The sequence below is a fragment of the Denticeps clupeoides genome, chromosome 17 (genome assembly GCF_900700375.1).
Source record: "Denticeps clupeoides chromosome 17, fDenClu1.1, whole genome shotgun sequence".
NCBI classification, from domain to species: Eukaryota; Metazoa; Chordata; class Actinopteri; order Clupeiformes; family Denticipitidae; genus Denticeps; species Denticeps clupeoides.
The window spans coordinates 5,263,827-5,290,995 of record NC_041723.1 but is presented as its reverse complement, the minus strand read 5'-3'; the positions used below and the strand labels follow the sequence as shown (position 1 = coordinate 5,290,995).

The following is a 27,169-nucleotide window of genomic DNA, read 5'->3' as shown; positions in this document are numbered from 1 at the left end:
CGATAAAGCCACATTTTGCATGTTAATATTGTTCTCATCTTTGATTTATTAATATAAATGGATCCTTGCTTTGTTCTGTCTTTGTTGTTTTCTTGGACGCAATGTAAATGCACGGATTTGATTGAAATACATGTACATTGAAGTCCACTAGATCCGTTCACCTGACCCGCAACAGTTCATTGGTAGATGAAATGCCTGGCAGATTGTTATTTTTAAGTATTAAATCAACACAGAATTTCATACATTTTGCATGCCCGGCGTGCTTGTGTTGTCGTGCCTGTGCTGTGACGCCTGTGTGGAGGAGGCCACTTGAGCCGAGGCTTTTATGTAGCATTAGGACGGTGAGCGATGCCTCCACTTCTGCTGCTGAGTGGAATGAATGAGATGGCGTGCACCATCCCTCTTGGTTCTGGCAGAACTCGCCAGACTGCCCTGTGCTGAGGGATTACAACTCAAAAGCGCTCGATGGAGAAGCCGAAGAGCGGACATACACACGCCGAGACTCACGCTCACACACACACACCCCTCCCCTTTCCTCCCCACTTAGCAGCCTTGGCATTGAAGGAACCCGTAAACCTGCCCACCAACCCATTGTGCAGGAGAAATGTGCGCCCCTGGCATTTTCCGCCACTCGATGGCAGCTGCAGCAAGGCCGACTCCTCTTTGTCCTCTACGGTGCAGGGAAGACAAAACTGAAACGTTGCTGTGTAGATTCAAGGCACCACGCCACACGCCTCGGTGGAATTGCTCAGGTTGTTGCGTCATCAGAATCTGACCCGCGTGTTGACGGTTGTCTGGCGCTTTGCTGATTTGTGTCACCGCAGGGCGGAGACGGATGAGTCTGTACCCGCCGTGCCCTCACGGTCCCCGAAGCATTTGTCACCTTTTATGTAGCCCTGAAGGTCACAGCGAGAAGACGGAAATTACAGTGGTTGTAGTGACACTATAACTGTATTGTCAGAATTATAACTGGATTATTGTTTTTTATTTGTCAGTAATATCAAATCATACAATAGTTTCCATGTCAACAATAATTTGTGTTTTTCTTTACTCTTAAAATGTGTTAAAAATGTTCTCAAAGCAGCACTATGCCATGCAAGTACTGGCCAAATTACTATTACTTTATTATTATATTTATTACATTTAAATTATTGCTATTATTATTATTGTTGTTGTTGGTTTTATTGGGTTAGTTTTTGGGTGCAGGGCAGTTTTATTGCATATATTAATGTGCTTATAATCAATTTGCAACAGTTTTTACCCTCTGTTAAGCTCTGGATACTTTATTCGAACGGAAGCAATTTGTCAATATTAGTAATATTGTAACATGTCGTGTTTTTGTGGAACTATAAGGCGTTTCATCAAATTTATTTAGAATAATCATTTTGTTAATAAGCCACTACAGTCCGAAGAATATTAAAAAAAAAACCTTTGATAGCGTTAAGAATCTGTATTATTTACATTTACATCACTTATCAGACTCCCTTATCCAGAGCGACTTACAATCAGTAGTTACATGGAGACCCTTAGGGTTAAGTGTCTTGCTCAGTACACAAAGCAGGGTTTGAACTTGTGGTCTTGTGGTTCGTAGGTGAGGGTAGAACCCTCTAGGCTACAGCCACCCCCATCTCTTCCAACAACTTTTTTAACAACTGTATCATGGACAGCAGCACTCTGGGCCGATGCTCACATTTCCATCTGATCATGAAAAAGTCCTTCAGAGAAACACCACCCGACAGCCGTGTTTGATATGAAGCGGAATGAAACGGCTCCAAATAAAAGTCCTCCAGGGTGGAACCGGCTGCAGGTTTAGCACGTTTCGCCCCGTTGTAAAACGGGATTTGAAATAAGAGCCGTGCAGGGCCGGCCCCCGATTGATTGGGCTGCCTTTCAGCCCGTGGTCCATTAATTGATGTGGCTTTTCCAGCCACGCCGTCCCGCGGTATTGATGATGGGCCGACACAATGCTAGCGGCTTAAGCGCCACAGATCTGTCTTACTTATCTGACTGTGACCACTTTAATTGAAGGAGCGCATGCGCTCGGCCTACATAATAAGTCAGGCCGCTGATCAGCATGCGGAAGCGGGTCCGCCACGCTCCTACCTCTGCTTCCACAGGGTGTCGGCTTCACCGTACCGTGAAGAAGTCGAAATGATTTTCGGTTTAACAGAGCATCGGCGTGCTTTGATGAGGTGCCCGTATTATAACTGTAACCAATCATTTCAATCTCCGTCTCTCTTCTCGCCGCAGCCAAGGTGAAGTCGAAGTGCGCCCCCACCTTCTTCGCCTGCGCCAACGGCGTCCACTGCATTATCGGCCGATTCCGCTGCAACGGCTTTGAGGACTGCCCCGACCGCAGCGACGAGGAGAACTGCAGTGAGTGTCGCAGCATCGCCCCTCTCTCACCACACCAACCAGAAAGGCTTTAGACGCCACATCACTTTTCTGGGCCACTTGCTGTGGCGCCAAGAGAGCGGTTTTTAACCAGAAATGCTGGAAACACAACAAATAGTTTCATTTTCCATGTAAATGTTCTGTATTTTATTTGGTTTTTGCTGATCTTCCAGGAATAATCCACAAAGAACTGATACTGTAATTACAAAAACCAAATTAAATGTATATATATATATATATTTTTTTTTTTTGTTCCCATGGCCTCCTGTTGGTTTGCTTTATTTACTCCATCCTGGCGTTCTGATTGGCTGAAAGGGCTCCTGGGAGGGACAATGTGCCATGTCATTAAGTATCATTCCACGTCGTTTACAGCCACAGTCACGTGATCAGGTGCTGCCAGATTGACGTCGGCTAGATCAGAGATTAGAGATCAGAGAAGCGGATGAAGGCGTCCCCAATTCTGTTTCAGGCCTGACCTTCAGACTGTCCCTGACGTGACAATTAAAGTTAACGCAGAATAAAATAAAGACAGAGATTCTAGTGTCACTGGTAGTTTAGGTGGGATTTGTTCTTTCATGTTAATTTAGAATTTGATTTATTACAGATAGCTTGTTTTTCTCCTAAAATACTGTATAACTTTCCCAGGCTGGTCCTCCTGTCGTCTTCTCCCTCTACTGTGTCTTCACCACGTCCTTCTTCACTTTGTCTAATTTCTTCATATGTTTCTCACAATCACACATTGTCTTTTGTCAATTTTTTTCTCAGTGCACCAACGTCACCCCCAACCTTGCACCTCTATACATGATATCTTCAGCCTCCGCAACATCTACTTTCTCCATCTCTCTGAGCGATTGACAGGGCTTTTTCCAGAGCTCATTTTATAAAATACTTTTCTAAAATTGTGCTTCCACGATTACTTTACTTATGGTCCCTGTCATGCGAAATCAGCTCGATGGCCTTGGAACATTAACCAGTGTGGTGCAGCCCTTCGAAATGACCTTGTAAAGGTCACAGCCAGGTTGGTGCAGCGTGCCGGCTTTTAATTTCACTTCGTCGTCGGCATGGTGGGAAGAGCTTTTCCGGCCCCCATTTCCATCCGAGGCGCGGAGCTTTTAATGAGCGGGCCTCGCTGGAGATTGAACGACGTTGTGCTGAGCCTGCGGGGCAGCATGTTGGAGAGTTAAAAAAAAAAAAAGAGAAAAGAAATCTAATCTAAGCGTTTAAGTGGAGTCTCGCTTTTTTTACGCAGCCAGCTTTCCTGTTCTGTGTAATTGGCTGGATCCTCGCGTGAGATAATTCCTCCTCATTCCTCTGTTTCATTTCTTCCACAAAGGCGTGATGCGCAAAAAAAGTGAAAGTGCAGAAGTTCTAGCCGCACCCCTTTGGTTTCCGACGCCCCTGTGTGATTTTCCGCTTTCTTTTGGGGGGAAAAATGGCTTCAACATGAGCCTCTGTACCCGCCTCTTTTAACTGAAGCTGTTTTGTTCCATTCTGACCCCACCGCCGCCGTCACCGCCACCTCCGTCCCCAGCTGGGAACCCTTTGGTCTGCTCTGCTGCACGGTTCCACTGCCGGAACGGCCGCTGTGTGGATCGCAGCTTCCTGTGCAACGGCGAGGATAACTGCCGCGACAACAGCGATGAGGAGAATTGCCTGACCACTGCAGGTAAGACAAGTACACACACACAGTGATCTCCCTACACAACGGTGTGCCCGGTGAAATCGTATACGCTGCCCTGGCATTGTCCAGTCGCTGGCTGCACGTTGGTGGCCCTGGCTGTGTCCGGGGATTTAAGCATGCGGACGGACGGAAGGGACAGGAAGTGGAGCAGGAAGTGGAACGGCCTGGCCAACCAGCTCTACTTCCTCTTAATAGGACCAGTGCTGCAGGCGTCTGATAAGAGCCTGCATGTGACCTGTGCTGAGCTACTCAAGCCGAGCTCATCCCCTGCTCGCTCGTTCCCTCCCTCCTTTCTTCATCTTCCCCTGGCTGGATTCTCTCCCATCATCCACGAAGGGCTGCATTTTTATATATGTTTTGCAGCGTGTTGCCCCTCATAATTACATCTGATCTGTTCCTGCAGGATGGCGTCAGAGATCAGGGCTTCTCCATGTATCCCTCAAAAAATGGAGGAGGCACAGGTTTTAGACCCTGCAACCTTAGGCTGCCCACTGCTCACTCAGGGTGATGGGTTTAATGCAGAGGACAAATTTCACTGTGTGCACCGTGTGCTGTGCTGCTGTGTATCATATGTGACAATCACTTCACTTTCACACATGATAGGTTTTGGATGAGAAGTGAACTTGTAAGTCGTTTATTTAAGACTGTTATGTATTAGATGGAACCTGGCAATCTGGAAATTGAGTAATCCGAACTCTCTGCATAATGGACAGTGCTCCACATGGCTCCATGGACCATTTTCTACAAATTGGGACAGTTTCTTTTCATTTAATATGCAAATAGAACTTGAGGAGAATTTTAGTGGTCCACTCTGCATTACCTACAAATTACTTTACAAATTGACCCTGTTCCATGGGCTCTTACATAATTACCATAAACAAATGCAGCTGAATCAGGACTTTTGGATTGGATTGATTCGTCAGATCAATGCGTCAGAAGCACCAGTAGAAGCGAGGGCCCACGGTTTCACTGATCAAGTGAGGTACATGTCACGCTTTGATCGAATCAGGACACCTGAAGTGGTTTATTTTCAGGCAAAGAAGAAATGGCTTGAAATAGATGTAGACGGGGCGGGTTAATGATGGGGGGGCAAATGCCAACGTCGTGCTCTTCACGCGTGTTTTTACGGTGCGAGCTGTGATCACACGCTACCGCTCGCCCCCGCACTGACAATTCATCTGTTTTAGTGCTATCATCTTTGGTCCTGAAGTCCCCGTGTGTAGGACTTTCTGTCATTTGTCTGTCAAAATACTCCACTAACCTCAGAGGAAGAAAGAGAGAGAGGTAAGGAGATGTCAGAGGACGCATCAGATGGCCCGAAATGCTTTGTTCTGACATCGTTTTTTTTTTTAGAAACCGCTGTCAGGTGTGTTAATTCACTGTCCCGGTGTGTGTGTGTGTGTGTGTGTGTGTGTGTGTGTGTTAATCCAGGTTTGGGAATGACAGGGCAGATGTTAAAAAAACAATCTGTTCTAATTACTGACATTAGTGAACAGACAATACACGCCTGCTATCAAGAGAACTCAATTGTAATGTCATTCATCGTAAGTATTGTAAAATAGAAAAACTCTTTCTCCCTCCACTCAAAGCACTGTATTCAAACCACTCCAACTTGATGTTACCTGGCAGAAAGAGGCATGGCACAATAGAGGTTAAAAATTAACAGTTTCTAATTTATTAACACCGGTAAATAATTATTGTAGTTACATGTGAATATTGAATGTAAAAATGTACCAATGTTACAGAGAAAACAAAAAGAAAGAGTAAAGGGAGAGAGAGAGGGAGAGGGAAGAACCCCTGAGCAATAAAGCTCAGTTCCTTTTTCCACATGTGAGCAGACCTTTATACCCCTGGCCTACAGGAAGTTGTCACTGGCCTACAGGAAATTGTCACTGGCCTACAGGAAGTTGTCACTGACCAATCAGAACCTGTTGTTTCTGATGTCACGCCCCCTGGTGCCTCCCATCTGGGGAAGACAAAGAGAGTGGGCGGTCCTGACGACCGACACTCCACACGTTGCCGTCAGACAAAAGGCATGTAAAACAGAGGTGTTGAATCTTCACGAACACCAATTGACACAGGAATGTCACATATCTTTTTGTAGACGGTCACTATGCAAAACAAAGGCATGGTCCTGCGACGGCTGCTAGGCAAAACAAAAGCATGCTCCTGTGATGTCCAATCTTACAGTATGGTTAAATGCATCATCATCTTGTAGTCAGGTCCCTGAGCGAGCTCCTCCTGCTCAGCTTCACTGCATTGTTAATCTGAAGTTCTGATGACCACCGGGCAGTACAGTACAAGTATAAAAATTATATTTTTGTGTAAACTATATGTAATGTTTCTTATATGGTGGCCTAGTGGGTAAGGAAACAGACTCATAATCAGAGTCTGCCAAGGTGCCACACACTGCTCCTTGGGTGCCTTTCGTGGCTGTCCACTTGTCACTACGGATTATGGGTTAAATGCAGAGGAACAAAAATAATAATTTGATTAATTCGTTTACCTCGGTCTTGTTGAATGTGATCCTGTTCCAGTTTTTTTCTGATCTCTGGTGTTAACATGTTGGAGATTTGCTGGGCCATTTGCACCGTTGGTGTTCAGAAAACTACCAAGGGGGGGAAAATTGCATCAGGTCAGCTAAACACAGTGGTGAGCGCTGAGTCTAATGTTTTTTCTGTATTACTGCACCTGCTTTATGATGCAACTAAATCACCCCGGCCCTCCAATTCCCCACTCCAGGACTCCAGATCCTACTAATGAACTTTACAAAGTTCTCCGGCCCTGTAGGCAAACTGTGCCTCTGGGACGCATTAACGTTTGGTACTAGTTTCCTGTTTTTTTTTTTTTTTACATCTTGGATACACACACACACACAGTTTCTCCATGTCCTGCCTGCCACCTCCACAGCGGTGTGAAATATATCTCGATGGTCTCGCGTCAAACTGTCATAACATATTTTCGCATCCATTACGGGCTGACACACATTCCGTCGTTTTAATCGCTGCCCAAGACGTCCATGAAAAGCCGTCAGCCATGTAATTATGACACACTACAATCACCGGCGCGACCCAGCTGACATGGTGCATTATCCGGAGACGTGACTGCCGCATATTCATGTTCATTTCCGCTGCAGTCCAGTTACCAGGATTTTTTTACTTTGCGTCCAAAGCATGCGTGATTTGTAGTGTGTCGTGTGCTGATTTTATTGCTTTAGGTCTATTGAGGTGTTCTGAATGACAACACTTGATTGTCAAGTGCACTTGATTGTCCACTTGATGGTCAAGTGCAACGTATCACATTTTTTGCATCTTGTGCGCAATTTCATCAGCCAGTTGAGAGTTTTCTAAATGAATGCTGCAAAATACATGGACCTAATTAGAGTCCAGAACTGCTGTTGTGCAGAACTGACATCCACAGCGAGGTGTAAATGCCAGCAAGTAACATTTTCATAATTTTGGGTGCGTTCAGGCTACACTGATGCTGCAGTGGCATCGTGATCAAGCATCGTGTGCACATCCCGTTGTCATGTCCTACTGTATGTACAGCACAAGCTCATGTAATGCAGGTGCTGGTAACCATTAATTATGTGTAGTATATGGGGAAAAATTGGAGCTTGTTCTTTCGTGTCCGGCACTGTCTAGAACTTTTGCCAGTGTCATAAATATGGAACATTTTGTTATAAAAGAGGATTCAATGATTCCAAATAAAAAGGGTTTTTTCCAACAGTGTGGAAGGCTGGTAGGTTCAGAGGACTGTTGTGAAGTATTCATTCTGCTTTCACAAAAGAAGCTCTGGTGTTGGTTCACCGGGATGGGCCATGCCTCTGATATCATATTTATGCATTTACTGTCTGGATGTCCAGCCTTAATGGCTTCTCGGGTCAGCAGAAATGAACCCTGCAAACCCCCAGAACAAACATGAACTGGAAAGCACAGTGAAATTGTTAATCGCATCTTTTGCTTAATTTCAAGATCATGGCACCCCTAGGTATGACCCTTCCCTTTTAGTGAACGCAGACCAGTTAAATAGCCACAACTCATATAGTCTGGGCTTTCGGTGCTTTTTCCTGTTGCTGTAGAGTGCCGTCTTGGTCTGGGTGTTGCTGTATCGCGGCTGCCACTGCTGTGTGTAGGAGAGGAAGCTCTTGTTCCCTGAGCCCACGCCAGGGTCCTGCAAGCGAGGGAAAAGGAAAACCTCACCCTGCAACATCTAACCCTGGGCAGTTGTCATGGTGATGCCGCTTCTCACCAATTTCAAGTGGATTTCCTCCAGGGACGAAAGACTCCCATGTTCTCCAGCACAATCTCCCCGTTTTCAGATTTATTTCGATCTTTCTGTATTTTTCGTCTCTCGGGCGGCATCGCCGGCGTGATGGTGTCACGTGATTTGTTATGTGAGGGACCTGTGGGGTGCTGGAAGTTTGAGTGTGTTTACCTGCCAGGAAAAATGAACCTGTTCAGAAGGCACGTGTGAAATTCTTAAGAGCGCGTCCTTGGAGGAAAGTTAAGCATCCGTGTCGGAAGGAGGCACAGAAATCCGAGGAATGAGGAAGAGTGCGAGATCAACAAAAACAAACAGAAAACTAAAAGCAGTGCCTCGATCGCGCCGGGGGATTATGCGGGAAGTGAAGGGAAGGCCGGCGAAAGGAAGCTGTGCCGGGACGCTGGGGATGATCCCTTGCCACCAGAGGAAGCAGGCCGGGGATTAGGTGCTGCACGCAGTTCAGCCTTCATTAGTGTTAATTGGTGAGCTCAACCCCGGCCGGCCCCTGCTAGGTCCCTAATCTCTCTCATACATTTGATGCTCAAGGCTGGGCCAGTCAGAGCTCATTACGGCGGGTCCGTTTTCCTGTAACAACCCCGGAGAAGTGCACAGCGGGACGGGAAACTAGTTATATTTCATCGCATGTCCATTAGGACTGAACACCGACAGTAAATACAAAATCTCACATTATGACAATGGTAGCGTATCTTCAATAAAATTTGAGTCAGCCAATCAGCCAAGAGTGCTTGCAGTGAACAATATCAACACCTTGACTACAATATCAACCGAACCGCTCCACAGACGATGCAACCACCCTGCATGATTGCTGTTAATAGACTTCAGTTCAGCATTGAACACCATCATTCCTCAGCACCTAATTGAGAAGCTGAGCCTGCTGGGCCTGAACACCTCCCTCTGCAACTGGACCTTGGACTTCCTGACTGAGAGACCTCAGTCTGTCCCGATCGGGAACAGCATCTCCAGCACCACCACACTGAGCACTGGAGTTCCTCAGGGCTGTGTGCTCAGTCCAATGCAGCTCACCCTGCTGACCCATGACTGTGCAGCACATCATCCAACCACGTTAACAAGATGACACGAGCGTGGCGGGTCTCATCAGCAAGAATGATGAGTCAGTGTACAGAGAGGCGGGGCAACATCTGACGGACTGGGGTATGGTCACCAATCTGATTGACAGATTGTATATGTTGCATGATTTGCAGTTTGTGCAGTTGCTCTTCCTTTGAGAATAATAATAGCTTTAGAGATCTCAAGGCAGGAGATGTTAAAGGCCTTGCTTCATTTGCATGTTCACCACCATTTACTGGTGCTTCCTTATACGATACTGAGCACTATTAGTTTGTATGATTACTAATAAATAGTTTATAATCTTTAGGACTTCTAATAGAAGAAGCATACCAAATGCTACAATCCCAAACATACTGAACATTGTGAAATAATCACTTTTTTATTTTATTTTGCTCATGGCCCTGGTACACAGTGAGTGAGCAGGGAGCATCAAGTTCACTCACACATTCACACACACATGCGGACACACACAAACACATGATTCCAGACTAATCCGAACAACATCTTCCCTCCTCTACTGCAGCTGCTTTTGTTCACGAGGCAAACTTGTAAGCCGCTTGAAATGGTAATGCCTGTACGGCTCCTGTGCCGGTTTTATTTTTATCTGCTCCCTCTCTCCGTCCTCGTTTTTTTTCCCTCCACTCCCGCACTTTCTTCATTTCACCTCTCACCTCATCTCTGCAAGGGAACGGACCTGCGAATGTAAACACGCTGTTTGTTGCGCCTCGGAGGAGAGACCCCTGCTCCGAGAGTGACTGGCTGGCGGGGGACAGGGAGCCGCAGGCAGGCCAGCTCGCTGAAACAGCCCTCTGGGGGGTCGTTATGCAGCGTACAGTGCAGCGAGGGCCTTGATGTCATTAAATGGCTCATTACCTGTTTATCTTTTAGCAAATGGTGACGAATATTTTGGCTGAGGTGTGTGCTCTGAGGAGGAGAGAGATGAGCAGATTAGTTGAAGCTGCTCTCCTCAGGTGCTGTAAGCCAGGATAAGCTGCTGTAACAGCACTCTGCCAGTGAGTTGTGTTTAATTCAGAAAGGGAAAAGTTAGGACTTGTGTGTGTGAGGGGGTGTGTATTTATACACATTTTTGGTGTACGCCCATGTTTGTTGTTGTGCAGTCTGTATGTGCATTTTTGCATGAAGCCTTTATTTCTATATGTCTGTCCGTGCACATATGTGCCCACACACAGGCACAAATATAGAAGTGCTTTTATAGAGGTATGCATGTGCATCTTTTTCACATGTAAACAAGATTAGCTTTGTTTGTTCATACGCGTGAATGTATTTACGTCCATATGTACCTTATGTGTCCATATGTGTGTGTTTGTGTTCATACAGATGTGTCAATCAGTTTGTTTAATTATGTGTGCACACCTTTTTGCTATTGCACTTATAAATTATGTGTTTTTTTGCATACAAGTACATGTATGCATGTGTATGTGTTGGGTTACATATCCACCTTTTAACGTGTCTGTATATTCATATATACATATATATATGTATATATGCAAGCGCTAGTCAATCAAGTCCATGCATGCTCCCTGATTATTGCTGTGTTAATTGTTGTCGTGAGTGAGAAACAATGAGTGGTTGCCGTGTGCTCTCTATATAGCACCCGCCCTCAAGCACTGACACGTAGAGTAAACTAAATGCAGCTGCCATTAAAGCCATTCAGTTTGACAGCCCTGTGTGAGTGTGTGTGTGTGTGTGTGTGTGTGTGTGCATATGTATTGTGTGTGTGTGTGTTGTCTGCATGTTAGCACTCACTCCATCCCCTCGTCTCTCTCTCATCCGCTGTCACCCCCCTCTCTCTCTGCCTCGGGCCTACCGAGTAGAGAGCACTCATGTACAAGTCCGACCTCTTTACCTCCCTCCATCCTGCTGTTTCATCCCCCAACTCTGCTATTGCTGTCCGACTTTCTGTCCAGTCCCAGCTCCGCTTCTTTTCTTTTTCCGTCTGCTGGAGGCTTTTGACTGAAAGGTGCGTACAGTTGCCTGACAAGGTGCCCAGAGCTGTCAGTAATGAGGCAGCTTGACATGTAAAGCGGGTCTGTGTTATTGACTGGCTGGACACTTCTCTTTTTTTTTTTTGGTATCCATGTATCCATGAAGAAAAGAACTATTTAAATCCCAAGTGGACGGTATTGAGTGAGAAATAGAAAAACATGGCGAGCGGGAAGGGAATCCGATGGACAGCGCCGCAGTGATTTTCATCCCAAGGCTGCAATCGAAGCAGCTTTTACTGATTCAAGAGGAATTGATTTGAATTGATTCACCGTTCCCCCTCACCCACGTCCGCAGCGAAGCTGTGTCCCGTGGTGAGCACTCCATCTCCCTCAGCGCTGGCGCTGACTGAACGTGGGTGAGGTGTTTACTCGGCAGGATGGGGTGGGGAGGGGTCCCCTCACTATTTCAAGCGGCACGAGTGATTGATGTGGCCCCAACGGAGGCCGCAGACTCTATTACGGGATACAGGGGCACCGGTGCAGGTTCTTCTCGAAACCAAACGAGTCTCATCCGGGCTGAGCCACGGCCCCATTGTCCCAGATTCTCTCTTTCTCTCTGCCTCTTCTGTTCTCCTCTGCACTGTTGAAGGTCCGCTGGGTGTGCGGTGATTATCAGTGGGCCGGTTCTATCAGAACGCACCGAAGATCTCCGCCCGCGGGCTGCGGCGAGGCGGGAAGCGGAGCGTGGAGCCGCGCTCCGCTGAGCGAACTGATAAAAGCCGGCGCCGGATTCACATGGCCGGGGAGGGGGAGGGGGTCGGGGGTCCGGAAAGGCCTTTTGTGTGCGAGGGCAGGATTAGGGGTCGAGTCGGTGGCCTTCAGTCTCCGCCTCATCCGTCCCTTGCGGCGCTCTGATCGCGCGCGTTTAAAGAGCCGGCTTATCAGAGGACAGCATGGTCCGGTCCCTCTTTCATCTGGGACTCTTTCCTCCGCTTTCCTTTTCCTGTTTCACCCCCCTACACACACAGACACACACACACTTCCTCACTGCCACCCAGGTCTCTCATCCTGCTCCTGGCCACCAGCCATTTGATTCAAATGCCATGGCAACTGCTGGTGCCCTCAACAGTCTTTGTGCAGCTGCTAAGCTTTATTGTTATTTGCACACACACACACACACACACACACACACACACACACACACTATTAATAAGTAACCCTCCACAGCTAAAAGAGCTTTCGCTGAATTAATCTGGCATGGGCTCAGCGCTTTGTGCACGTGTGAGCGAGAGAGAAACAGTCTGAGTATCATATCTCGGAACTACACAAGTGTCCTCTTCCCCTCGGCTGTCACATTAGAGTGTTTGGGTCTCTCGCTTTGTGGAGAAACAAAGAGGATCTCCGCGGGTCACAGATTGTCACATGGTTCCTCACATGAATACTGGAGAACATGCGGTACAAAGTACATGTTTGTCGTATGTTGTTCTCCAGCATATTCTCCTCAAAATATCCTAGTCATTCATTTGCTTTTTTTGCTATAAAGTCTTTTATGTTTAACAATAAAAATTGTTTTCGGACTCCTGTAAGGCTGGAGCGTGAACTCCGGGGAGGGTGTTACATTAGATTTGAAATAAACACCATAAACACCATCATAAACAAGGGCGGTGATGGCCTAGCGTTTAAGGATGCGGCCCCCATAATCAGAAGGTTCGAATCCCAAGCCGCCAAGGTGCCACTGAGATGCCACTGAGCAAAGCACCATCCCCACACACTGCTCCCCAGGACGCCTCTCATGGCTGCCCACTGCTCACCAAGGGTCATGGGTTAAAAACAGAGGACACATTTTGTTGTGTGCACCATGTGCTGTGCTGCACAATTGTCACAATGACAATCCACTTTCACTTTCACTAAAACATATACCCTTCATAATAGGATTTGAAACAACCTCAGATGTGTGTGTGCGTGTGTGTGTGAGAAGGTCTTCCGTCAGAGGGTCTTTCCTCAGCGACCTTCTCCTTCGCATGGCTTACTCCACTTTCACGGGTTACAAAAGAAGCAAAGCAACGCGTTGCTTAAACGGCAGTGTGATTATAATACAGGAAATGAGGCTGTCTGCTACACCGGAATCAAATAATGAATGCAAGCATTCACTTCTATTAATCCATCACTCCTTGAAAACGAGTGTTTGCAGTCTTCGTTTTTGATCTTACGGAAAACTTGAGGGGAAAATATAAAACTTAAGTTATTGCATAATTTAACCGGGCCTCTATCTGATAAAGATGCTGTCTGCCCAGAAAAAAAAAAAAGTAATCTTCTCTTGATGATGAACTGATGAAAGCTCATGACAAGCCACAAAAAAATGAAGGCAAGGAATGCGTCAAGAAGAAGTCTTTCTACAAAATATGGGGGTTAACACAATTCTAATAAAAATGTTTTTCTTAAAGCTGCAGCTTTTTTATTGGCATTAACTGTTTAAACTCATTATTAAAATTGTCATATCCAACTCCTCCTGACTTTTGCTTGGAAAATGTTAGCTAGATCAAGACAAATTGTGTCGGAATCTTTGGTGCTAAAGTGCCTATTCTGGATTCTCCGCATCGTGTTCACGGCGAGAACATGAACTGTCTCTTTCCTCGCCCAATCAGACAGGATCATCATGAGGACATCAGCGTGGCCCCAACGCCGCCGTCCCCCACGTCATTATCGCTGAGCCAAACCCGGAGAGTCCCTCTTTAAAAAGCTGGTAATTAGGTCCTAACTGAAGGCGTTCGCGTCCTTTGTGTTCAGCGGGAAAATAATGATGTGGCTGAGTGGTGCGGCTCCCTGTGCCAGTCCTGGGGATGCCATCATTAGTGCTCTTCCTCATCCACACACTTCAAATATGTCGGCACCCCGGATAGGATCATTTATTTTTCAAACCCTTTCTGTGCCATTTTGATGAGCGAGAACACAGAGAGAATAGGGCATCTTGAAATCTCCCAAACAGTTGGGTCTTTAATGTTGTCTGCAGTATTTATTGCTGAGGGACTTGAGGCTTGTGTGTTAGCAAATCTAACATTAACCCACTTTTGAGATGCCTGAACATCGTGATCATTTTTTATTAGAATTTTTTATGAATTATAAAAAAAAATATTTTTTTAGAAGGACCGGGGACGTGGAATTAAATAACAATTTGTCTTGGCAAATGAACTTTTTGAACTGTGAACCGACAGTTTTATTGTCATTTCAGCTACATACATGTTAGACAGGACACAGTGAAACGAAACAACGTTTCTCCGGGACCTGGTGGAACATACTGACATAAAGTGCACATGTGCGACAGACAAACCGGCTACAGTGGTGGCCTAGTGGGTGAGGAAGTGGACCTGTAATTGGAAGGTGCCCGAGCCGTCAAGGTGCCACTGAGCGTATTTCATGGCTGCCAACTGCTTACGAAAGTGATGGGTTAAATGCAGAGGACACATTTCATTGTGTGCACTGCAAGCCGTGCTTGCTGTGCTTCCCAATGACAATAACTTCGTCTTCACACTTTCACACAAAAGTGCAAACACGGGTCACAAGCAGCACAAGAACAAGCAAAACAGACAGCACTAAAAAATAAAGCGAAACAAGTCATGAACGTGCAGAGTAACAATGTGCAAATACTGCTGTAATAGAAATGTAATAGAGATGTGAACATGTGAGGTAGAGTGTCTTTTTTGTGTTAACTTCCTGTATAATGTAACCATCGGAAAGCATCTTGATGTGAAACTGGGTTGTGGCTTGTAGACTTTCTTTGTGTGGAGAGGCTGCACTGCTGCTTAATTGCTTCTGTAATGCCGCCAGTGCGTGGAACTACATCATTGTGGTTAAAGAGCATGAATTCTGATGTTCAGTACGTCAGCAGTTGAAGATGGGGAAGATGCAGAAACTTCACCCTCTCAATTAAAGGACTTACAGGAGAAGTTAAGGTGCTGTTGAAAACCTCATGGGCTAATTTCACAGCTCCCTTAATTGCAGTTGAGCATCAAATACAGGCACCCAGGAGGAAAATTAAATCTAACTTAGTCAGAATCGTTTGGAATTTTACTTTATTTTATGCACTTCGAACAAAATCTGCATACTAATCAGTCACAATGGCACACAGGGCAGGAAGGACACAAACGCTCGACTCAAGGGAAACTCACAAGGGTTTAATGAAGCAGGGTACATGGTAACAGATCATACACGAACATGGAGCAGAAACCTTTATAACACACTACAGATGATGACAAATCAAGCAGATTAGGCAGACGACCAACACGAGGCACCAGGAAATCCTGGCCTGGAGTTTCAGGTAAAGTTCGGATCATTGCGTACTCGTACACTAATCTGAATAGTATACAATAGTGTAAATTATGTATTTGTTATGCTTTTGTTTCTTTATTTTTTTTCAAGTTTTTTCTGTGATTGTATCCGAGTTATTTTGTCTACCTTGAGCACTGTTTAATATAGGATCAGATGTAGGCATGGCTTTATAGTAATAAAATAAGTCTTGACAAAATGCACTAAAACGCAGACAAAGCCGCTGAAACTATATGATATGTACTTTACTGACATGAGGGCTGACTCAATCATACTTACAAGGAGAAGTGGGTTCTTCAGTACCTATTCTTGACAAGCAATTTTTCATATCAGGTATATTTATGATTACAAAACATATGATCATGTTCTAGTTTTATATTACATCTGTAGTAACTTACAAGCATTAAATATGCTCAAATTAGGGTGGTAGTAGCCTAGTGGGTAACACACTCGCCTAAGAACCAGAAGACCCGGGTTCGAATCCCGCTTACTACCATTGTGTCCCTGAGCAAGACACTTAACCCTAAGTTGCTCCAGGGAGACTGTCCCTGTAACTACTGATTGTAAGTCACTCTGGATAAGGGCGTCTGATAAATGCTGTAAATGTAAATGTAAATTAAACACTAATTCAATTGCCAGACCTAATAATGCCCCTAGTGGACGCTGAAGTCAACTGCAGTCAATCATAGTCTGTGGCAGGGAGGAGTGAATGAAATGCAATTTTTAAAAGCTACTTTCCCATTTTGAAGTCTCGTCCCAGTGGTGATTGCGTTGTGACCTGTCAGGCCTTGATTAGAGGGGGACCCACCCACACAAAGCAGGCTCATCTCAGCCACCCCCAAGCATACACACACACACACACACACACACACCATCTTACTTTGTGCACCAGTGTGTGTGCACGTGCGTGTTTTGGGCAGGGTGTGAGTCGTTGGGGGGTGCATCCCATTCTTCTCTCCTGGCCTCCTCTTCAATGTTCTGTCTCCATGGAGACAGATCCACTGCGGCAGTTCGGTAATGAAGAACAGAAAAAAAAAAAAAAAAAAAAAACACCGACGGTTCTCCCTTGAACTTCAACCTTTTTTGGTTTACATTTTCTCAGCCTTCCTTCTCAGCCTGCTGGGCATAATCATTGTGGTGCAGAATGAAATCCATAGTGATATTGGAGTTGACTTTATTAGAAACGCATGCACACGGTTCATTTCGTTTTATACGTCGCGAGTATCTGGACAGCTTCTGGCTGCTTTTTCTTCTGTGGTGGACCGGTCAGTTCTCAGCACTGACACGAATGTATGTACAATTACAGATCAACCAACTCTGATCTGGTTCACAGTGGTTATCTAGTCATTTCATATTCAGAAGCTGACCCTTATCCAGAGCTTCTTATGTTGGTGCTCTGACGTCTGTAATCAGTGAATACGGTCAACTAGAATAATGCACTTGCGCGGTAAAATCAGTGTTAGGCTTGTGAATGAGGTGGGTCTTCAGTCAGCGTTCGGTGGCTCAGATGTTGGAGGTGAAGTTGATTGTACCACCCGAAACGGAGAAGAATCTACATTGTTTGAGGGGGTGTGATAAGAGCTCTGAGGTGGGAGAGTCCCGGACATTAGCTGCATTCTGGATCATTTGTTGAGGCCGAATGGAGAACCAGGACGGATCTGTCTGTTCTTGCGGTGACCGGGGACGAACCTGTGTACCCATGTGGTGGGCAACGGACGAATCGTCCACCTAAACTGCACTTTGAAAAAAAAAAGTGAATCTGCATAGCAGGATGTATATGATAAAATATTGTTTCCTTTGAATCCCTTAAGAGAACTGCGTCCCGTGGTCACCTGCACGGTGGCGGTGGCACGGTGACAGGGCTTCTCGGCCTAAGAGGGAGTGTAATAGCACCCTAGATGGTGGCACGCAATGGAGCAGACAAGTTATTATACAGGAGGCAAATGGAGGCCACATGAAGCATGAAAGCCTTTCAGGTCCCCGGCGCTCTATTCACCCACTCCCCGGGGACGAAGAATGCCTCCCTCTCTCTTCTTTTTTTCAAACTCCTCATCCCTCGCTCCCCTCCCTCCAAAAGCCCTGTGTCCACCTACCGAGGCGCTTTTGTGATCGGACTGTGGGCGCGCTGCGTAACCTTTACCGGACAAACAGGTCCCGTCTCTCTGTTTACCGTCGCTAAGGCGCCGTGTCCGTGAGCGCCGGGACCAGGATGGAGCGGGACTTATTCTTTTCCTGGATGAAAGAGCTGCATGGCTGTTTGCTCCAGGGTTAGTGGGTGTTCTGGTGTAAGTGTGTGATCGCTTTTGTGTATGCATTAAAGCAGAAAGAATTAGTGTGTGTGTGTGTGTGTGTGTGTGTGTGTGTGTGTGTGTGTGTGTGTGTGTGTGTTTGCAGAGGTCTGACAGGCAGATGACTGGGCTGTCGAGTCGGGTCCTTGTGTAAACCTACGCGTGGAGACATAACGCCCCCTAGCGGCACGTCTGCAACACGTGCAGCCTGAACGTCTCCTCCTCGCTCGGTGTTAAAGGGGGTATCTATGGCAACAGCACGCTTTATTATGCGACACACATGCCGCGATCCCCAACTCTTTCTGACGCGACGGCACATGGGAATATTTTGCAAACAAACGCGGCCAAATTAGTTTGAGCTGCTGCGGGTGGGCCGAGTTATTAATATCTGCCGGGAAGCTGGAATAAAAGTACAACCCTGCACTGCCGCTGTGCATTGAAATGCAGGATTTTTCAGGAGCTGGAACCAGCATTCCAGTTTGGGTGATTTTTCTACTTTTGGGAACGACTGGAATCAACGTAGATAATATACAGCAGCAATGTTTTCTTTTTAAATTATTTTATTATCTGTAAAATATAACATGCATTTGAATCGAAAGTGCAAATAGCATTAACAATTACTATTAGCTGAAATTGGGAAATTAGTTTTAATGATGTAATGTTAATAATGTTATAATAATGCTAAGCTAACTGAACGTGGTTGTGATGCTTCTGTAATTGAATGAATATAATAAGATAAAAGAATCAGACACATTTATCATTTATTAACGTGACTTCACATTACATTACATTATGCTGATGCTCTTATCCAGAGCATCTTACAGCTATTAGTTACAGACTCATTCCGCCCCAGAGCAGCTCTGGGTCAAGTGCTTTGCTCAGAGACGCAATTGCAGTAATTGGGGTTCAAACCTGCACATCGCTGCCATCTGGTTCCCAGGCGCGCTCGTCACCTATTACACTGTCATTCTGATGATCTGCCTGGCCAGTTTTAAAGTGAAGTGATTGTCACATGTGATACACAGCAGCACAGCACACGGTGCACACAGTGAAATTTGTCCTCTGCATTTAACCCATCACCCTGAGTGAACAGTGGGCAGCTATGACAGGTGCCCGGGGAGCAGTGTGTGGGGACGGTGCTTTGCTCAGTGGTACCTCAGTAGCACCTTAGCGGATCGGGATTCGAACCGGCAACCTTCTGATTACAGGGACGCATCCTTAACCGCTAGGCCACCACTTCAAACACACTTCGTACCTTGTAGACCTTGAAAATAGATAAACAAGCAGCGCTCTGTCTTTTGTGATGGTTTTTACGTGTCTGGTTTGTATGTAGCTGGCCTAGTGGGAAAGGAAGTGGACTCGTTACCGAAAATTTGCGGGTTCAGATACCGACCTGCCGGGTTCCCATTGTCCTCTGAAAGAAGCTCTCAACCTGACTCATTAGCATGTTCTCAGACAGGTGACCAATCACAGCAAAGGAGAGCGCTGCTTCCCGGGCAATGCGCATCTCAGCTACCCCGCAGCAATTTAATCACACAAAGAACGTGTCAGTCAAGGTTTTAGCCCCTCCCAGTCAGCAGCTGCAGTGTGCCAAGCCCCGCCCCCTTCCCCAACCCCCCCCCCCCCCCCCCCCCCAAGATCTGTCCTTTGGCCTTTTAAAAGTTTGTTTTCTTTCCACAAGAATATGGTTCCAACTGGCTGGTTGTTGCAGAGCGATGTGGAACAGGATTTTAGTGTGTGGTTTTAAAATGATGTGTAGCTGTAGCTGAGAGGTATGGTGTGTGTGCGGTTTGAAAAAGAATGTACTGTGTGTGTGTGTGTGTGTGTGTGTGTGTGTGTGTGTGTGCGTGTGTGTTTCTGTAGCCACTATGACTCTGCCAGCCTATAGAACATCAAGCGAGGATGCACACTTCCCCTCCGTCACGCTGAGACGGTTTATGTGAGTGTGTATGTGTTGTTGAGTATGTGTGAATTTCAGTGTCAGTCAGACAGAGATCAAGAGCCAATTCAGATTTCTGCCTCAGGACAGGATCAATTTGTCATACTGAGACTTGACTGCATATATCAGAAACACACTCACACACACTCACACACATGACGTATTACGTGCTGTACATCTGTAATGTTTTCTCTGCCATAACTCCGATTAACGTAAACTGCTGAACATCACAGCGGCACCAAAGGGATTCAGCCAGTTACATGCAATATACAGAGTTCAGAAGAAGCAGCTGCAGCTCCCTGGTGTGTGTGTGTGTGTGTGTGTGTGAGCGAGAGAGAGGGGGGGGGGGGGGGGGGGGGGGGAGATTCAAGTGAAGAATCGAACTCTGCATCTTCTCTGACTTTTTGTATTTCCCTCCACAGAGGACATTCACACAGGAATGTAACCTGTACAGAACACACACATAGATACACACACACCGCCTCCACCTCTACAGCAGCTTGCCCACATATTACATTTCACTGCAATGTATCATCTCCATGGTCATTGTGTGTGTGTGTACATTTGTGCTTTTGTAGGATGTTGGTGCACGTGTGTATGTGTGTTTCTGTGCATGCACAAGGTGTGTGTGCGCGTGTGTGCGTCTGTACACGCTGCAGCTGGCTGTTTTCCTCATCTGCCCCTCCATTTGAGAGCTCTTCAGCTCAGGGCTGAGGTGACAGTAGGCGGCGATCTGGTGGGAGGAGCTTCTCCGTTCTCCTGCCTTAGTCACCTGAAGCACGTCCTTCATCTCTCTCGGCTCGTCCGTTTCTTTAGGTTCTTGTTTTATAGCCTCTCATTTTTCATTATAAAAGAACAAAGTGGCATTCGAGCCAGCGCCGTGTTAGGTGGTGCTGTGCAGTGCGCCTCTTTATTCTCTTTATTCTCCCTCCTTTCCTCCCTGCCTCCCTCCGTCATCAAATCCGCTCCAATGTTACTTTAACTGGGCACTGCTAAGAGTTGGGTCTGACAGACCCGGGATCAGTGCAGTCATGGCCGGCAAAGCGCCGCCTCTGATAGGTCCATGATAGGTTAAGTGCTGGCCCTGACAGACCTGGAATCAGTCTGGTCGTTTCCAATTAATCACAAAGCCAAGATGGGGGCGGCCGCGTCCCGCGACCTGCCGGCTCCGACAGGTGCAGTGATGAGTCACCGGCGGTGACAGGTCCAGGATCAGTGGATTGCTGGCGAGTCTCCATCTCTCCTGTTGCCCTGTGTGTCCGTAATATCTATGGTAGTAATATATCTTTGTTTTGCCCTTGGCTCAGCAGGAGTCGTTGCTTCCCTGTGTTAAAAGTAATATTCCGAGATGTCGGGGTTGGGGAGGGGGAATGGAGGCGGGGCCTGTCAAAGGAACAGAGATTTATTTTATCTAATCATATCTAATCGTTTGCTCATGCAGGGTCCTCTTTCCTCTCAGTATACAGTATTTTCGGTTACAGAAACACAATTTGATTTAATTTAAATCCAATATTCCATTCCCACAACACAGAGACGATAATGACAGCTACGGAGCACAACAAATAGATTTTTTTGTCAGAATAACAATTTTAGACATTCCATCCACCTTATTGTTGTGTAAAAAATTCCAGTTATCTCTGATCACAGTATAGAATAGAATGTAAATTAAGTCTTTATGGACAAAAAAAAGTATTACTTTCATGCCAACAAGGGAGCAGGAGGTACGTGTGCATAACATGGTGGGAAAAAACAGGTTTAATAATACGGCCTGAGGGCCGAAACACAAAATAAGCACACAAGGTGAGGTCTAGGAGCACACTACGATGCACACAATTCCACAAACGACAACTTAAATACTAATTACCAAAACACATATGGGCAAATACAAGGACCGCATCCTGTTATTAGTGTTATGAACATTGTTGATAATTGATAACATCAAAAACTTTCACTCCACCACCAGCCCCTCAGACCAGAGACGTCGTGTTAATACCTTTTCTGTGCATGAATATGTGGAACTTCCTGTTGCCGGGAGGACTTCTGAGTTTCCGTCCTTACTCCGGCGCCCTGAAGCATCTGCTGATGACACCGCGCCAGTACATCTGGTCCTGGTTTGCCATTATTGGCCGCTTTTGTTGGCCTGGTGCGATGTTTTTCTGAGCAGTGACTGCATTGAACGCTCAGGAGTGTTCATATTGACCAGAGGCGGGCACAGTACCCGACTCTTAGTAACATTAGAGCGGATTTGATGAACTTGTGTCCCGCTGAATTTCTCACTGTGATTTGCTCTCTGACAGAGGCTCCAGGCCAGGACTTTGTGACGCTGGACTACAGACTGCGGTACTATCCCAGCATCACCTACGCCGTGATCGGCAGCGCCGTGATCTTCGTTCTGGTGGTGGCGCTGCTGGCCCTGGTTCTGCACCACCAGAGGAAGCGCAGCGTGCTGCTGCCCCGCAGCGTGAGGGCGGGCCACGCCGCACTGCCCTCACACCACCACCATCACCACCAACCCCTGCTGCTGTCACGCCTCGTCATCGTCGACCGAGGCCACATCCACCCAGCCGGGCCCGGCCTGTCCCCGTCCCCCTCTCCATCCGCCTCAGCCCCGGGCATCCAGCTCTTCTCCAGCACCCTGTACCCGAGAGCGTCGCCCCTAGACTCGCCGCCGTCGTACTCAGAGGCTGTGCTGGATGCGAGGTACACGCACGTTCTACACCTATATACACCCGGGGTCTCCTTACTACGACACCTGGTGGTGGGAGGGGTATACTACTTTTAAACAATGTCGATGCTTCTGTACGGATGCCAGATGTTATGGCTGATCTGTTTACACACGATATGAAACCGGGTTCTGACTGTGGCTGCCTGATCTGGGTACAGCGCCACTCTGGGTAGGAGTTCAGCCTCGTCCATATGGACATTCAAAATGAACACCATCTGAACACTTTGCAGCTATGTGCTGATTAACGATTTCGGCAGGAATTGACGCCAAGAAGTATTCTCATCTCGCGGACATATTTGAAACATAATGTGAAGTAAGTTAGAAAAATTGATGGGATGCATCATGATGCATTGATAATTGTAACCGAATCTAATCGTGAGACCGTCATTCATGCCCTGTGATTCGCAGTGTGATCCGTGCATGAACATGCATCTTACCCAGTACTGACCCCAAAAAATCAAGTACTCTTTGTGTATGTGTGTGTGTGTGTGTGTTTAGTCGGCCGCCATGGTTTGATCTTCCACCTCCACCCTACAAGCCTGAGGGGGATCTACCATCTGACAGAGAGCTGCCAAGCTATGATGGTCCCATCCTGGCCACAGTGGGACCCTCGCAGGAGGGCTTGATCCCGCCGAGATCGGACCGCCACCCCAGCGAGGCTTCTCAGCAGCTGTAGCGCTCAGCAGAGGGTTAAGAGCGGGGACACAAAAGAGAGACTGAGGGGACTCAGAACTCTGACCAGGGAGCCACCAACAAAACACAGAACTGGTCCTGTGGCTCCCTCTGCTGGTGAGTTGGCATCATGTCACCTCCTGCTTGCAAACTGTCCCGGAACTTAGGCGTGTTACGGCCCCAGCAAAGGTGGAGACCAGTAGGACATGGCAGATACTGGACAACTCTGTAGATTCCTATCCAGAATGCTTTGTATACCTTTGTGCCACATTTCAGAGGTGACTATGCAATGTGAATATTGTATATATATAATATAAGAAAGCAATTCTGTATATGAAATTTGTATATAAAGCTGAGAAGAGAGTAGACCCTCGGCTCAAAGCACTTGGTCAGAAAAAAGGCCTTCGGAGGTAAGCTATAAACACACACTGCCTCTCCGCGGCACATGGAAAGTGTATGAGCTTTTCATTTTTATTACTGTTAATAATAATATTTGTTTTGTTATCCATCATATACTGTATCCTATCTGGGGCCTTATTCTGTGCCGCATGCATTCATCAAGTCATAACGGCTGCATATTTTTGATAACTGTAGAATGTATAAAAATGTATTTATTTAGAATCGGTAGGTTTGTTGCCGTGTGACTAGAACACATTTAACTCGTATCTGTAGAACAGATGTCACGCTCCTGAATGATGGGCATTGTAGCATTAGTTTTATTAGGTTTTAGTAGGTTTGCTACTCAAGCTTTCAGTTTTGCCTTTCAGATGATACCAAAAAAAATGTTATAATTAAACTGTTTGTTTAGTCATGTTCTGTGATGAAGAAGAATGAAATGGTTTGGATAGTCCGTGCCTTACATACACACAGGAGAATTCCTGGTCTACTTCAGAGCTGCACAATTATGAACTAAAACTGCAATTACTCCATTAGCCCCAAAATGGCCTTTTTTGTGAGAAAAATATAAAAAATATCTCAAACATTTCAGAAGCATCTCTGTTAATAAACTGTTAACGTGTGTAAATGCATTAGCTGTCCTTACTTTTATATCTGAGACCTATGGCAACATTTCAAAGATCACCAAAGAATCATTTTGGTTTCAGATGACAAGAAATTGCAACATGTTTTGTTCTGTCCCATCTGTCACATATAGATCTTTCTAGAGCACTAGACTTAATATCATATATTGACATGTGTTCATGTCCATGAAGTTCTTGGGTGGTGTGGAAAAACGTGTCCAGTTCCGGTGATCAGACCGGCGATGTCGTGCCTTTATTAAACATCTGTGTAAAATGTTGAATTGTGATGAAATGCTGTTTCCCTTCTTCTTATTTCTGCTGTCGATATTTTTTTAATGACCTGCAATAAACTCATCTCAATATTCCTCTGCTGAAAAAAAAACAATAAATCTGCTATTACCAAAGCAATATAACAAGTACACAGTGTTGGACTTTTTATTACATTTTGTATTTTTTATAAATATAAGCGCAGTGTATAATTTGCCTTTTTTTCATAAAGTGCTCATAATAACAGGTCAGTTCTTATACAGTATTAAAGCCTCGCCCCACACTGTTCATGTTTTTATAACTCAGCATTCTTATATATAGATTTATGAGGAGTTCATTCGATGTGTTTGAACCAGTGCAATAGCTCAAGAAGAATTAAAGCGTCATGACCCAATGATCAATTACCTGTTCTACTGTGCAACCATATTTAGCCAAATTATTAAAATTGCCACTGGGGACACGCGTAGTGTCCCAATCCTGGGTGAATGGGGACGGTTGCATCACAAAGGGCATCTTTTGCCATGTCAACTGTGCGGACAACCAGACTGGTAGATTCTCTGTGTAAGTTCTTTTTTTTTAAGTTCTTAAGTAATGAAAAAAACACAAAGGAATTTTATATTTTGGAGCATTTTATTTTCTTTTTTTGTTGTCAGAAATTACAGCAATATATTCATCATAAATAGCTATAACTACATTCAACAAATAATATATTACATAACATTTAATTCAAACAAGTACAATTAAAAATGTTTTTTTTTTTCACAGTATTAAAAGAATTTATAACAGAAATTAAAAAAGGGGACAGTGCAATGAGGCTTGGAGTAGGGCGTGTCTACCGGACAGGACACACCCACGTTGGTTTGTTCCATTTAAAGACCATCGTTTTCCCTTCCTGGCAAGGCATGCTGGGCCTGGAGGGCTACAGTCAGGGGCCTTTCTTCATATGCGGCTGATCGTTAGACAGGGACAGGGGGATTATGGGTAGTGCAGACAACAAACCTCTGCTACTCTGTAAACATGTTCTGCCAAAGCTGGCGCAGAACCGAAAGGCTTGTTGTGTCCACTTTTAAAAGAGCTGCCTTATCCTGTGCTGTTACACGATAATTGGCTTTAAGTAAATGGCGCTAATTTGCTTGTTTGGGCTACAGGCTCCTTTGTGTCCCGCCAGGACAAAATCAGGACCCATAAAAAGTGATCAGTGGAGACGTACGGTTCTCAGTTGGCAAAAGAAGACACACTGATACGTACAAACAGAGTTTCATTTAAAAAGGGATGTGTGGCACCGGTAATCTGTCAACATGAACATAAAACACATTTTGACCAAAATGAATAGACAAAAGACAAACAAATTTTTCAAAAAACGTGTGATATAAGTGGACCAAAAACATGCCTAGGTCTGTGCAGACTTATTTTATACAAATGATTGGGTAATGAACTTGGCTGCTGATTGGTCGAAAGCACAGCGTATGGCAATGGAAGGCTTATGATTGGATAGAAGCACAGCTCGTGGTCATGACTGGGAGCAGCGTGAAGGCTGTCCTCCGCTGAAGCGTCAGGGCGATATTTCATGTGTTTAAATTAATTTATTTAAAAATAAAAATGACCTCAATGACTCCTGCCATTAAAAAAGCTTTTTTTATCCTGACCAGCAGTGGTAAAAACAATAAAAGCTCCTCTTTCATTTTGCCCAAAGCATTAAAATATAAAAAAATGGCAGGCTTCATAATTGCAATCAATCAGTAACATAAAAAAAAAAAAAAAATACAAAATTACTCCTTATTTACATTATGAAAAGTTTCCTCTGTTTAATAACAATCCACAAGCCCCACCCACCCACCCCAAATGTGCATTTGCTGTGCCACAGTACCGACCCGAAGGTAAGGTAGTTCTTCAAAGGTCTAATTAAGTGCATCTCCAGTAGAAGGGCCCAGTTCACTGCTGTACTGGTGACAAACGCACACCAGGCCCCACGCAAACACACACACATACACACACACAAACATGTTCCGTGGCGTTCCAGGGCCACCTTCACTGATCCTTGGGATCATTTGAATTTCCGGTTTCCGTGGCATCTCAGGAACCTGCACTCTTCGGCCCTCAGAGGCCCGATGGCTGGGTGTGGTTCAGATGGGTCGCTGGCTTTTTGGGGCTGATGCCGGTGTATCTCCACCTGCAGCGTCTCTCAAGGTTTTGGGAGGACTTCCTGGACACAGCAGGGTCTGGCGTCTGGGGGAGGGTCACCTGGGAGGGAAGCCCCGGTAGTGGCCACGGGCCCAGAGAGTCTGCGGCAGCGTCAGGCTCTTGCGGAAGCCCTCCAGCTCGTTCTGCATCCGCTCCCGATCCATGGCAAGGCGCTGCTTCTGGGCCAGCAGTTCCTGATGGGAGACAGAAAGAGCGTCACTATCACCTTATTCACTGTCACCGCCTCAACTGACAGTCAGGGAGAACACCCAATATCACCTTAAAGTGGTAGGACAGCAAATTTTAAATATATAATAGCAGAATATTATTAGTGTTACTGTCACAAATCGTAGACAAAACCGGGCCCATGCCGGGAAAA

General features: G+C 45.8%; 2 protein-coding genes across 8 annotated transcripts in view; one reads left to right on the top strand and one right to left on the bottom strand.

Annotated features, from left to right (window-relative positions):
- ldlrad3 (low density lipoprotein receptor class A domain containing 3) overlaps positions 1 to 24,709 on the top strand; it is a 63,931-nt gene extending 39,222 nt beyond the window's left edge. For all 3 annotated transcript variants that reach the window (XM_028957271.1, XM_028957268.1, XM_028957270.1), the window contains 4 exons: positions 2,251 to 2,376; positions 3,926 to 4,060; positions 22,224 to 22,626; positions 23,150 to 24,709. In XM_028957271.1, coding sequence (XP_028813104.1) covers positions 2,251 to 2,376; positions 3,926 to 4,060; positions 22,224 to 22,626; positions 23,150 to 23,327 — 842 coding nt within the window. In that variant the 3' untranslated portion in view covers positions 23,328 to 24,709. The remainder of the gene's footprint in view (positions 1 to 2,250; positions 2,377 to 3,925; positions 4,061 to 22,223; positions 22,627 to 23,149) is intronic.
- A 1,759-nt stretch (positions 24,710 to 26,468) lies between these two features.
- The window catches only part of LOC114767427 (genetic suppressor element 1-like), a 48,096-nt gene continuing 47,395 nt past the window's right edge, over positions 26,469 to 27,169 (bottom strand). For 4 of the 5 annotated variants that reach the window (XM_028959224.1, XM_028959219.1, XM_028959221.1 and 1 more), the window contains one exon: positions 26,847 to 26,984. In XM_028959224.1, the coding sequence (XP_028815057.1) occupies positions 26,847 to 26,984 (138 nt within the window). Of the gene's footprint in view, positions 26,985 to 27,169 lie in introns of all 5 variants that reach the window. The other variant, XM_028959220.1, reaches the window with a different exon arrangement.